Source organism: Halyomorpha halys, unplaced genomic scaffold (assembly GCF_000696795.3).
Source record: "Halyomorpha halys isolate HHAL.00 unplaced genomic scaffold, Hhal_1.1 Scaffold541.1, whole genome shotgun sequence".
Taxonomy (NCBI): Eukaryota; Metazoa; Arthropoda; class Insecta; order Hemiptera; family Pentatomidae; genus Halyomorpha; species Halyomorpha halys.
The window spans coordinates 241078-253297 of record NW_027112673.1 but is presented as its reverse complement, the minus strand read 5'-3'; the positions used below and the strand labels follow the sequence as shown (position 1 = coordinate 253297).

Sequence of the window (12220 nt, the reverse complement as noted above, 5' to 3'; positions counted from 1 at the left end):
CATCAGCTGCGAACTCAGATTTATCCTCTGACACCGTCGAAACGACAGATGGAAACACGTTAGACTCTTCGAACCTTGAATCCTCCAGCGACGGCGCATCAGCAGCGAACTCGAATTTATCTTTGGCCACCGTCGAAACGACACTTGGAAACACGCTAGACTCTTCGAACGTTGAACCCTCGAGCGGCGGCTCATTAGCTGCGAACTTAGATTTATCCTCTGACACCGTCGAAACGACAGATGAAAACACGCTAGACTCTTCGAACCTGGAATCCTCGAGTGTTGGCTCATCAGCTGTGATCTCAGATTTATCCTCTGACACCGTTGAAACGACAAATGGAAACACGCAAGACTTTTCGAACCTTGAACCCTCGAGCGACGGCCCATCAGCTGCGAACTCGGATTTATCTTTGGAGACCATCGAAACGACAGATGGAAACACGCTAGACTCTTCGAACCTTGAATCCTCGAGCGTTGGCTCATCAGCTGTGATCTCAGATTTATCCTCTGACACCGTCGAAACGACAGATGGAAACACGCTAGACTCCTCGAACCTTGAATCCTCCAGCGACGGCTCATCATCTGCGAACTCAGATTTATCCTCTGACACCGTCGAAACGACAGATGGAAACACGCTAGACTCTTCGAACCTTGAATCCTCGAGCGGTGGCTCATCAGCTGCGAACTCAGATTTATCCTATGACACCGTCGAAACGACAGATGGAAACATGCTAGACTCTTCGAACCTTGAATCCTCCAGTGACGGCTCATCAGCTGCGAACTTGGATTTATCCTTAGACACCGTCGAAACGCTAGATGGAACTTCGAGGGACGTTTCTACAGTTGAATACTTGAACGGCGGCTCAGCATCTTCAAATTCGGATTTATTCTCGTCCACTTTAGAAACTCAAAGTACTAGCTCCAATGACAACATAACGTTTCCTTCTAGTACTGATTCAGATACGTATTCATCAGCTGTGAGTTCTGGTTCAACCTCAGAAGCTGATGAAAGGTTGATTGATATCAGTAATTACGACTTGTTGATTTCTTATAATACTTCACATTTATGGGGTGATGCAGCACTGACCCTCAATGTTAGATCAACTCCTTCTAGACCTTTAGATCTAATCAATCTTAATTTTGATGGTGTTTCAGCATCCTTGGCCTCATTTCAGGAAATATCGGCATTCCGTACTGAAAAGACCCAAATAACCGTAAGTATCTTTTATTATATCTGTATGCATAGTTTTATAATACAAATAATGGATGTTTCAAACTGCATCATTAATTATCATGTTTCATTAAATGACTAACTTTATTAAATATTACTTTTAATATATGGGGGATAACAAATATTCGGAATAGTAATAATTATTGAAACACAAATAATAGTAATAATAATAATAAGATAGAGGATTTGTGGTCGCTATTCAAGATCAAGTGATTGCTACGAGATGATATAGGAAGCAAGTGTTAAAAGACGTAACAACACCAGATAAATGTCGATTATGGGCAGTAAAGGTTCAATCCAACAAATCACTGGAGGATGTGGAGTGCTGGCTGGTACTGAATATCTACAGAGGCACAACAATGTGGCCAAAATTTTGCATCAGGCTCTGGCTGTGAAATACAACCTAACTAAAGATAAGAGCCCTTATTACAAGTACCACCCAAATAAACTCCTCCAAAAAGGTTCTCTTAGGCTATGTTGTTGGTATCAGGTATGTTATATTTACATATAAATAAAATATTTAGGTAGTTGGATTTCTAGGTCCTCCACCTCAGATATTCACCCGCAATAGCGAGAAAACCGGATAATAATAATAAAATATTATTATAGTACTTTGTATTTCTCGATTATTCGGTATTCATTTCTTTGAATTATTTAATATGAGCAATCATGGTGCTATTATACACTTTTACTATCGAGTGGTAGGGATCACTTGTCATTTAACATTTTATTGGAAAATTCTAGCTCTATGTCGAAATTAGAACCTTCGATCCTTGAGAACACAAAAATAAGTGATTTTCCTAGTGAGTACAACATGTTATATTTAACAATCGAGGTCTGTTCTACTTCTCCCTGGAAGCTTGAAATTTAGTTTTAATTAATTTGGTCGAAACATATTAACATGTTATACAAACTGCCAAAAATTTAAAAGGTTTCTCTAAGGTTATTTTTTTTTCTCCCTACCTGATTATTATTGACATACCGGTGGGGTTGTCCTGAATAGAACCTATTCTAACCAGGTCTGAGGGTCTAGTTTTCAATCTGTAGAACCGCCAGGAAATAAAGGTCATTTCCAAAAGGCAGGAATTAAATCTGCGCCATTGCAGACATAATCTTGTTAAGGTGGCACTTCAATTCCCACAGCAACAATGCATGTATGACAGTATATATACATACCCTTGAATTATATATATAACTTATAGGTGATTGTCCAGGAATTCTTGGACTGAACGAAAGGAGCTTCTTTGATGATGAGGACACGTTCCTCAATGATGCTGGGCACCAGCTCTACGATTCTTAAAGGGATGAAATAGTAAAGGCTATTTGAGCCCTTCTATCCATTAATCAAAACCGCGAAGCAAGGAAAGATATGTAAGATACCTCTCTCTGCTTGTTCCACGTTTAACAAGCGTGGATTCTAGGCACAAAAGCCACAATCGCCTTTGATCCCTATCACTTCTTTTTCCAGTGACCACCTTAAGCGGTCACATTGTATTCCTCCAGCTGACTGATACATAATGAGCCGACTTTGTCCAATGTAGAGACTTTTACATTTCGACGCCTTGAAGAGTGAAACTGCTGCCGTAATTTCCCGTCGAAGTAAATTCTTATGAATTAGCGTGGAGACGAGGGATTAATACATTCCAAAATCCAAGAGTCTTAGCTAATGTTAGTTTATCGAATAGTAGATTTCCAATTTAAGGCGTCAAGAAGCGAACTTCAGAGGTAAGAGTCATTCTTAATGAGAGTCAGCGACAGCATCGATGCTTTCCGCGCTCTTAAGCTTAGGTACCCCACCGATTTCCTGCTCACCATGTTGGTATTAAGAGTTTTGGATCTAGAAACAAGAAGACCATTCGAACTGTCTCTTTGGTCCAACCTAAATTTCCCCAGGTGGACAGTCTAATGAATTGCGAAAGACAGAGAGAACGCTATGCGCATGTTACAGGACGTGGACTACTAGGAGGCACCAGGGCGCCCCAGCAGAATCAATTTTTATTTATTAATTTTATTTATTTATTGATATTTACAACTGTATAAAAAAATACAACCAGTAAATTTGATCATAATGACATAATGATATGATACAGGATGTAGAGAAACTACCCAGTAGTAGAACTCTAAAAACAGTTTACAATATAAGCTCACGAGGCCATCTTCTTTTCAGGCGCCTCGGAGGATTGCCAGGAATGGAAGAGGAAGCAAGGTTACAAACGAGTGGGTTTGGGTGGTTAGGGAGTTTATTATGGAAGGAATAATATCGGGTTCGGGCTAGATCGGTTACATAAGGAACATTTAGGTCTTTATAGATGGTTTTATTAGTAACAAAATAAGGAGCATTGAGGATTTTACGAAGGATTTTGGATTGTAAAGATTGCAGAATCAATAGTAATAAAAAGTTCATATCATTGCACACTAACGGTTCCACACCCCCTCCCAAGAATTAACGAGGTAATCCAACAGTGGTTCAATTAGAAGCCTTCAATAAGTATTGAAATATACTTATTCAACCCAACACCCATCTGTGGTGAAAGATTCCTGTTTTCTCGAAAACGCTATCATAAGACATCAGCTTGCACTGTTCATTGGACGAAATGATTTTCTTACAACATGAATGATAAAGGACTTCATAGCGAAGAGAATGGATCTGTGACGATGTTATTCCAAAGTACATCTCAAGGGACTTTTAGAACCAGATGTACCTAATTTGTACAAGATGTAAAGCCTAATTTTGACGCCTGTAAATTATTCTAAAGGGAAAGGGGGGGAATAAATAAAGATTATTATTATTATTACCTACCAGTTCAGATGCAACTGATGTTTCATCAGTAATAAGGATGATGGTAATAACTTAAAAGCCACTTTTTTTTAATTCAGCAGCTTCAACAGTATTTTCCGATAACTTTCTTTTTGAAACATTGACAGAACCGTAGGAAGTTCATCATATTCAAGTTATTATCAAAGTAATTCGAATTATATTCAGAATATGAATTCAAGTAACTCATTCGAGAAGTTTGTGCACACCTATCCTTTCTCTGTCGCAACCAAAAGATTAAATACTGAGACCAGAAATGAATATTAATTTCTACGAATTATTTTTTATAGATAGGATTAACATATTGATCGTTTTTTTCTTTACACATAATGTTCATTGCGTTATTTTTAGTTATAGATTTCGTTTCATGTTGTTATGTTTAAACGTTTTAAACGTAGTAACTTACATCATTATTTGTGTTTTATTTAGACCGCACCCCCAACCATCATCTCCTCGTATAGTCATCCACGGTCAAATATCTCTCATAATTATAAAAAGAAATAATTAATGAATACATTTTTAGGTAAAAAGCTTCGTTTTTGAAAAACCGAGGAAACTGATCGAGATCGAGTTAATGAGTAGTATAAAATCAGAAAAGACTTATATCCTCACCTGTAATTTCGTTTCCGAACTTAGTCAATTTGAGAGAGGTGCAGGATTGACGGAGTACTTTCCTCGCTCAGTTGGAAAACCCACAAAAAAAGAAAAGTATGCCCGAGTCAAATGTCTTAATAAAATTTACTAACCAAAATAATAGTTTATAAATGAGGACTTCGGTCGTAAAACATGGTAACTGACGAAATTAAAACTTTTACAATCTTTAAATGTTTTACGTTGAGCCAGGGATAACTTACCATAACTTAATGTCAACATTATTATTTTAATAAAACAAATTTATTTATAATTATGTCAATAATATATGACATTAGCCTTGAAAAAGCTAGTGATGCTAAAGACTTCAATTCATACCTTTCAGTTACTGTTGTATGACCGAATGCCTCAAATAACACAAAAACTAACAACTTAGTGCAAATAAATACACAATTATTTTAGTTGGTATTTAAATTTATATCTTATGAAATTAGTACTGACACAAAAGTAACTTGCTAGCCAAGCTTGTGCTACCCCACGATTTATGCAAACGTAATAAAAAAAAAATCAGCTGAAAATCCGAGTTCTTTTCCGTTAATTTTTTCGTTTTATTTCTCAGTTGTTTTTTTTCCCAAATAAAAATTAGAATTAGTTGAAACACACAAAATTTTAGATCGTTCAAATATTAATATTTACCAACAAAAAAATTATTATAAATAATAATACATGAAGATTTATATTTAATTATTCCAGCAATGACTTTCGATGTAGTCAAAATCTTGTTTTGAATACGATGACATATTCTTATTTTTTTTTTTAATAAGCGATTGCAAGGAGGGATCGAAGATAATTCGTTACTTTTCATTTTCTCATCTTTAGGCATATAAGTTCCTAAAAACATACCCAGGAATACTTAACATACTCAAGCTTGCTTACTAAGGACATGACTCGTTACTGAAGTGCTTGCAACAAGTGTAACAGGTCATCGTTATCATTATGTCTTACATGATACATGTCACGAAATAAATTAAACTTCACTAGAAACCATAGATGGGCAAAATTATTTTACAAATAAAGCTATAACTAAAATTAGAGGACCTAGTCAATCTTATGTAAAAAATATTGTATCATTTGCTATGTGTTGTCTTGAGATTTAGTCAGGATGCCAGGATTAATGCAGGATGGGTGAAGGCAATTGTCCAAAATAAGTTAATTAATTAATTTGTAATGAATCCTACAACCCTATTATTATAATTAGATTCTTTTCCAAAGGCTTGTTGTGTGTTTACCAGTTACCAATTGAATACATTTTTATTATAAAGATCCATTTCTAAAAATAGTGGAAAAAAAGAGCAAATTTATTCCAGCGAATAAGCTTCATGATCTGATCCTAGGCCATTCTAATTAAAAACTAACGATTTATATGTATCAAATATTTGTTTTACAAATTCCAGGGTAATTGGAACCTACCTGTATCCAACTTTTGGACCATTGGTTTTTCCTTGTCTTGAAGACCCCCAGCATCGTTCTAATTTTAATCTGAAGCTAGAACGGAATGCGGGTGATGTGGTTGTATCGAATACAATGAAGGAGAAAATAACGTAAGTAGTAATCGCTTTTTGCTTTTAGTAATTAAGCTTGTATTTATAACCGATGAATATATGTTATGAATCATAATATCTTTAACCAACAAACAAATTCATTAAATAATAAATTATAAAATAAAATGAAAACTGGGTCCTCAACAATAGCGGTTATTCTATAGGTACACATGAGGACGTGATTTCTCAGTCTCTACAAAAGAAAAATACAATTACTACTGTAACAAGAATTTCTACTGTATAGTAGAAAATAGTTTTATGAAAATTGAGTAAATGAATTAATTGCGAAATACTGAAGCCACGCAGCCTGGGTAATGAGTGCCTTAGGTGGGGGAGTTGGGATTGGTTCCGAGTTAAAGGGCGAGTGTTTTCACACTTTGGACCTGCTTGCTGATCGGTTAAATTGATTTTTTATAACAGTTAATTTAGCATAATAACAAAGACCTAGGTGCGATACTGATACGCTGTCTATATACATTAGCATGCAGTCCAAACCCAAATCTAGTTGATCAATCTTGACGCAATCCTCCATCAACGCTTCGGTTTACCTCTCAGACGTTTACCCGTTGGTTCACTATTAATTAATTAACATTTTAGGGATTCGTCCGTTACTAAGCCCTACAACCTTACACGCCCATCATATTCGCCGCAATACTATACCCTGTATAAATATAATAACCTGCATTGTATTTGCCAGTTTCTAAACACTTCCCTCAATTCAGCGTTGTGTAGCCTTCTAAATCATCTGGTCAACTAATTCTTTTTCGGTCCAAATGTTTTACCCAATACCTTATTTTCAAAAACCTTAAGGTACTGGTCTTCCCTTAGTGTAAGATGCCACATTTCTCATCCATAAAGAACAAAAGGAAGAATAATAGTTGCGTAAATTCTAACTTCTAAGTTTCTGGACAGAAGGCGCAAGCTAAGCAATTTCAAGATTGAAAAATAACTAACATTTCCCGCCTTTAACCTCGATTTTTATTCATCATCAATTTCGTTTCTTGTCGTTGTCGTTCCCTTGCTACGGGTCGGGCCAATTGCCGTGGGTGGCTCGCTGCAGTTAGGATTGGTCTGAGCCTGTTGACAATCATCACTCCAGAACTTGATTAAACCAGCTGGCTACTGAGAGGAGGCATATAGGTCGCTTTTAGAGTTTCCTTACCCTGTCACCTCCCTTATAGAGTAGTCTCAAGTCTGCAACCCTCCACTTACTTAGAATTGACCCATATCCAAACACGCCTTGAATATCTCCAACATGTCCTCGTCAATATTAGGGGCACTATCCTTGAGAATTGCGGCATCTATGCTATCTAGTCCTTGAGTTTTTCTAATCCTTTGTCTGTTCACGGCAAGACGATGGTCTCATATAGGTCAGTACCTGTTGGGTATACCGTGGTGCGTCTTGTCATACCATTTTTTACCCTATGTTAAAGCCCAAAAGTATATTTTTCTTTTCGTTAGTTTAATTTTATTACTTCCAATTGGTTTTTTATTTTTTTGTTAATTATAAGTTAATTGCCTTTTTTAATAACAATTAAGTTTTATTTTGTAATTAAAATTAAATTAGAACTCATCACGTAAATAGAGTCAAATAAAATTCTTACAGGCTGTGCCAACCTTGAACTTCATATAGAATTCTTAAAAGATTTGAAATATCATTTAGGATGTTTTGATATACACATGAATTTCGACAAGAAAAAAAGGTACGAAGTGAACTTCATGAAGAATGATTTGATATAAAATTCTCACACCATTAATAAGGTGTGAAAATTATGAGAACAGTTATGTTGATTTACTAATGTACATTTGTATTTATTAATTTATTTCCAATTTTTTCAATTAATTTCCTATATATTTCAATAATAAAAATAAAAAGGATTCCATTAAATTAATACTGTTTTATATGTGAATATCAATTAATAATTTCAAAAATGAAAAATAAATTAATAAATACAAATGTACATTAGTAAATCAACATAACTGTTCTCATAATTTTCACACCTTATTAATGGTGTGAGAATTTTATATCAAATCATTCTTCATGAAGTTCACTTCGTACCTTTTTTTCTTGTCGAAATTCATGTGTATATCAAAACATCCTAAATGATATTTCAAATCTTTTAAGAATTCTATATGAAGTTCAAGGTTGGCACAGCCTGTAAGAATTTTATTTGACTCTATTTACGTGATGAGTTCTAATTTAATTTTAATTACAAAATAAAACTTAATTGTTATTAAAAAAGGCAATTAACTTATAATTAACAAAAAAATAAAAAACCAATTGGAAGTAATAAAATTAAACTAACGAAAAGAAAAATATACTTTTGGGCTTTAACAATTAGGATGGATCGTCCCTGGGGTATGTATAATGTATAAAGAGTACAGTTTCGCAGCTTTCTTCGTCCAACATGGGGCCGGACGTGCTCTCACCCTTCGGGGTTGTGTAATACTAGCTGTAATGCCGCTCGTCAGCATTGCCACCCTGTGGCCAATCTCTGACTCCTCTTCTACTGGCATCATCTCTTCCCATTCTTGGTCAAACAGTATAAGGCAACTCTGCCCCATCCGATATATAACATGCCACCTGGTCAGCTGTGGTGAATTGCTTCAGTACCATCGCATTGAGGGCGGGGTTGAACACGAAATTGTGCTAAATCCTTTGACTGCATTCTTCCGATAATTCCGGCTCTTGGACCGCCAAGATGTCAGCACTTTGGGCGAGAGCTCTCAATTAATTCGCAACCACTCACCTTTGGCCCTTATTAACGGTGTAGCGAGAGGCATCACTCAAAATTCCAATAGTACCGGACTAGCATGTCCTGGACACGGTAAAATTAAACTCGTAATAACTCGCGATCTTTTTGGGTACTAAATAGTACCAGTTAGGTACTATTTCTTTTTTTAAGTTTCAACTCGAAATTCCAATAGTGCCAGGCTGCTTGTCCCTGGCCCGGTAAAATTGAACTCGTAATAATTCGCGATCTTTTCGAGTACTAATTCTAATATTTGAGTGGTAAATAGTACTAATTCTGTATATATTTCAACTCAAAATTCAAGAAGTTCCGGGCCAGGGACATGCACCTCGCTCTGCCGATCAATCTCATCCCCACCCACTCTTGACGGCAAAAGTGCCCAAGTCTGTAAGTTTCTCCGTTGATTTCAAATTTTTCTTCCTTCTTCCCATCCCCACACATCTCTTCTTTCTTGCTCCTTCCTCACTCACTTTCCGGACATCCTTTATATAGCTAATATTTACTTATTTATCACTTCTTACTCCTCTGTATTAGTGTTTCTTTTTCCCTTAGTAATATACATTACGTTTTCTTTCCGCCCATTGTATGATATATATTGTTTGCTTTCTCATATTTCATTATGTTAATTTAATTTTCCTTCACTATTTATACATCTTTAATCATTACTTACATATTTTATTTTTTAAATTACTGGTTATTTACATTTTCTCCCTGACTTTTCTTTACGCGTATTTCTTAATTTATATGAGCACGGTCTAATTTTTTTTTTTTTTGTCTTTTCAAACGTATTCATTCGAGAAACGGAGGCGTCTAGGTAAGCAAAATGCTCAAATGAAAAAAAAACGCTCAATATTACCGTTGTGAGGAGACCAGAGCAAAATCGAATTGAGTATAGGTGGTGAGGTAAAAGAGGGAATAGGATAAATAAGCGTCAATAACAACATCGAAGGTTTAACGGAAGGTAGACAAAGATATAAATAAAAGAAATGAAATACTAGGAAAATATAGACTTTTTCTATAAATTTTAGAGGTTAAAAAACTTCCAGAGATGAATATAAATTATTCTATATTTTATATCATGGTTGTATAACGTTTCGGGACAATAGTCCCATATTCATGCCCCTTAATAATCCTCATACTTTCAATTTCACTATCGAAATTATGTTATATGGATTGTAATCCATGTTATATGGTTGAAAATTGTTTCACAATCAGTATGGTGTGTAAACAAGTTTCAACCATGTTATATGGATGACATCTCGACAGTAAAATTGAAAATATAAGGATTATTAAGGTGCATGAATATGGGACAATTGTCCTGAAACATTGTACAACCATGAAGTAAAATATAGAATAATTTATATTCATCTTAAGAAGTTGTTAACCTCAAAAATGTATAGAAATTAATTTACTAAACTTCTTAAAAAGAAAATCCAGAAAATATAGACGTTTATTTCCCAATATGAGCAAAATTCTCAAGGCTACACCTCCCACAAGCTAATTACAAACGATCAATCAGTGATCTAACAAAAACCAATAAAGCACATAAAACAAAGAAATAATTCTTATTCAAGTCCAATAAATACCAAGTCCACACCTCCATTCATTTTTACAAATGATAACATAACTTAATCTTACCTGGATAACAAAAGTTAAGAATTGTGGTAAGCATTTATCACTCAAAGTACTTTCACAAACACGATTTTTTATGATTTACTTTCGAGGTCCATAGCAACATCGGCGGTACACCAGTGTTACCAAGTTTTCGCAATAATTTAAAAAAAAAAAAATTAATGTTGGTACTTTTTTAATTTTAAAATCCATGTTACCCTACAAAATGAATAGTCTGGAATTATTACAGAGAAACGTGTACGCGTAATTACATAATCACTAAATGAAACATAAGTTTAATTTAAACCAATAAAATAATGTTTCTTTCCGGAACCAAATAAAAAATACAAGAATAAAACTTAGTTTATTATAAATCATTCTTTGCTATCTTTGAAAATCAAAGATTCCAAATGAGCAGTATGGACAATTATTAGTTCTAGGGCCTCATACTAATTCCAAATAATGAGTAATTCTTACTATTATCCTTTCTCTCATCCAATGTTTTGCATAAGTCAACTTCTGGTTATTCCAATAATTGAGAGCCATGGATGACTAAAATTCATAAGTAAAAATAGGTCTGTATAACCAGTAAAAAAAAATATGAAATTAAATGTACAAACTAATTTATAATAACAGCAATTAATTAATCACTTACTATGAATATGTAAAATTTCTATTGTGTGCAAAACAATAGAAAAATAATAATAGTTTTTCAAATAATAGCCACCTATTTTGTTTTGTGATTAGAAACTATTTAAGAGTAAGCTTTTGAATTTGATATTAAACAAGTTTTTCAGCCAGTAAAGCAACATTTATCCCTGTACCTACGATTTTTTTCCCATTTATGTTGCCAAAGATAACAACATTGCGGATAATCTGACTGTGCTAATAATATAATAATTGACTGTGCTAAATTGGTAGATAATACTTTTTAAAATCTAACACTTTTGTTTATATTGTTTTTTCTAGATTGAGATCCAATGATCATGCAATAGATGACTTCTATGACACTCCTGCAATTCCAGTTTGGTCATTTTCTTTCCATATACTACCAAAATATGATTCTTTAACAGTTGAAAGAACACCTTCACTAGCTTTTTGGTTCCCACCTTACCTGAAAAATTCTGTAGAACAGATAGTTGATATTGCAAATAAGCTTTTGGATTTCTTTATTGAATATTTTCAATTTAACTTACCAACTCACCAGATTTCTGTTATTGTGATTGAGGATCTGTATAGTGATCCTCCACCAACCTTTGGAACAATACTAATTAGGTATGTTTCTTTTAATAATTTTTAATAAGTAAATTTACATCCTAGATGCTGTTTTTCAAATAAAATATTAATAAAACCTTATTATAATTTTTATATTTTATATGATTGTATTACATTTAGCATGTTTTGTTTCAGTTCTAACTACTTATATGATAAATATGAAAAGAGTTATGAGCATAAAGAAAATGTTTATCACTTCCTAGCAAACCAATTTTGTGGCCTCTGGATTGGCAATGTAGTCAGTTTTAATTCTTGGAATGATAGTTGGATAAAAGAGGGATTTTCTCTTTATATGGCACATTTGGCCACAAAGGATGTGAGGATATACAATTATGCCATTTAA

General features: G+C 34.2%; 1 protein-coding gene across 1 annotated transcript in view; it reads left to right on the top strand.

Moving 5' to 3' along the window:
• Positions 1-12220, top strand: part of LOC106684054 (serine-rich adhesin for platelets-like) — a 29133-nt gene extending 16913 nt beyond the window's left edge. The window contains exons 7-11 of the mRNA XM_067050498.1: positions 7-1214; positions 4570-4754; positions 6092-6238; positions 11572-11877; positions 12013-12220. Of these exons, the coding sequence (XP_066906599.1) occupies positions 7-1214; positions 4570-4754; positions 6092-6238; positions 11572-11877; positions 12013-12220 (2054 nt within the window). The remainder of the gene's footprint in view (positions 1-6; positions 1215-4569; positions 4755-6091; positions 6239-11571; positions 11878-12012) is intronic.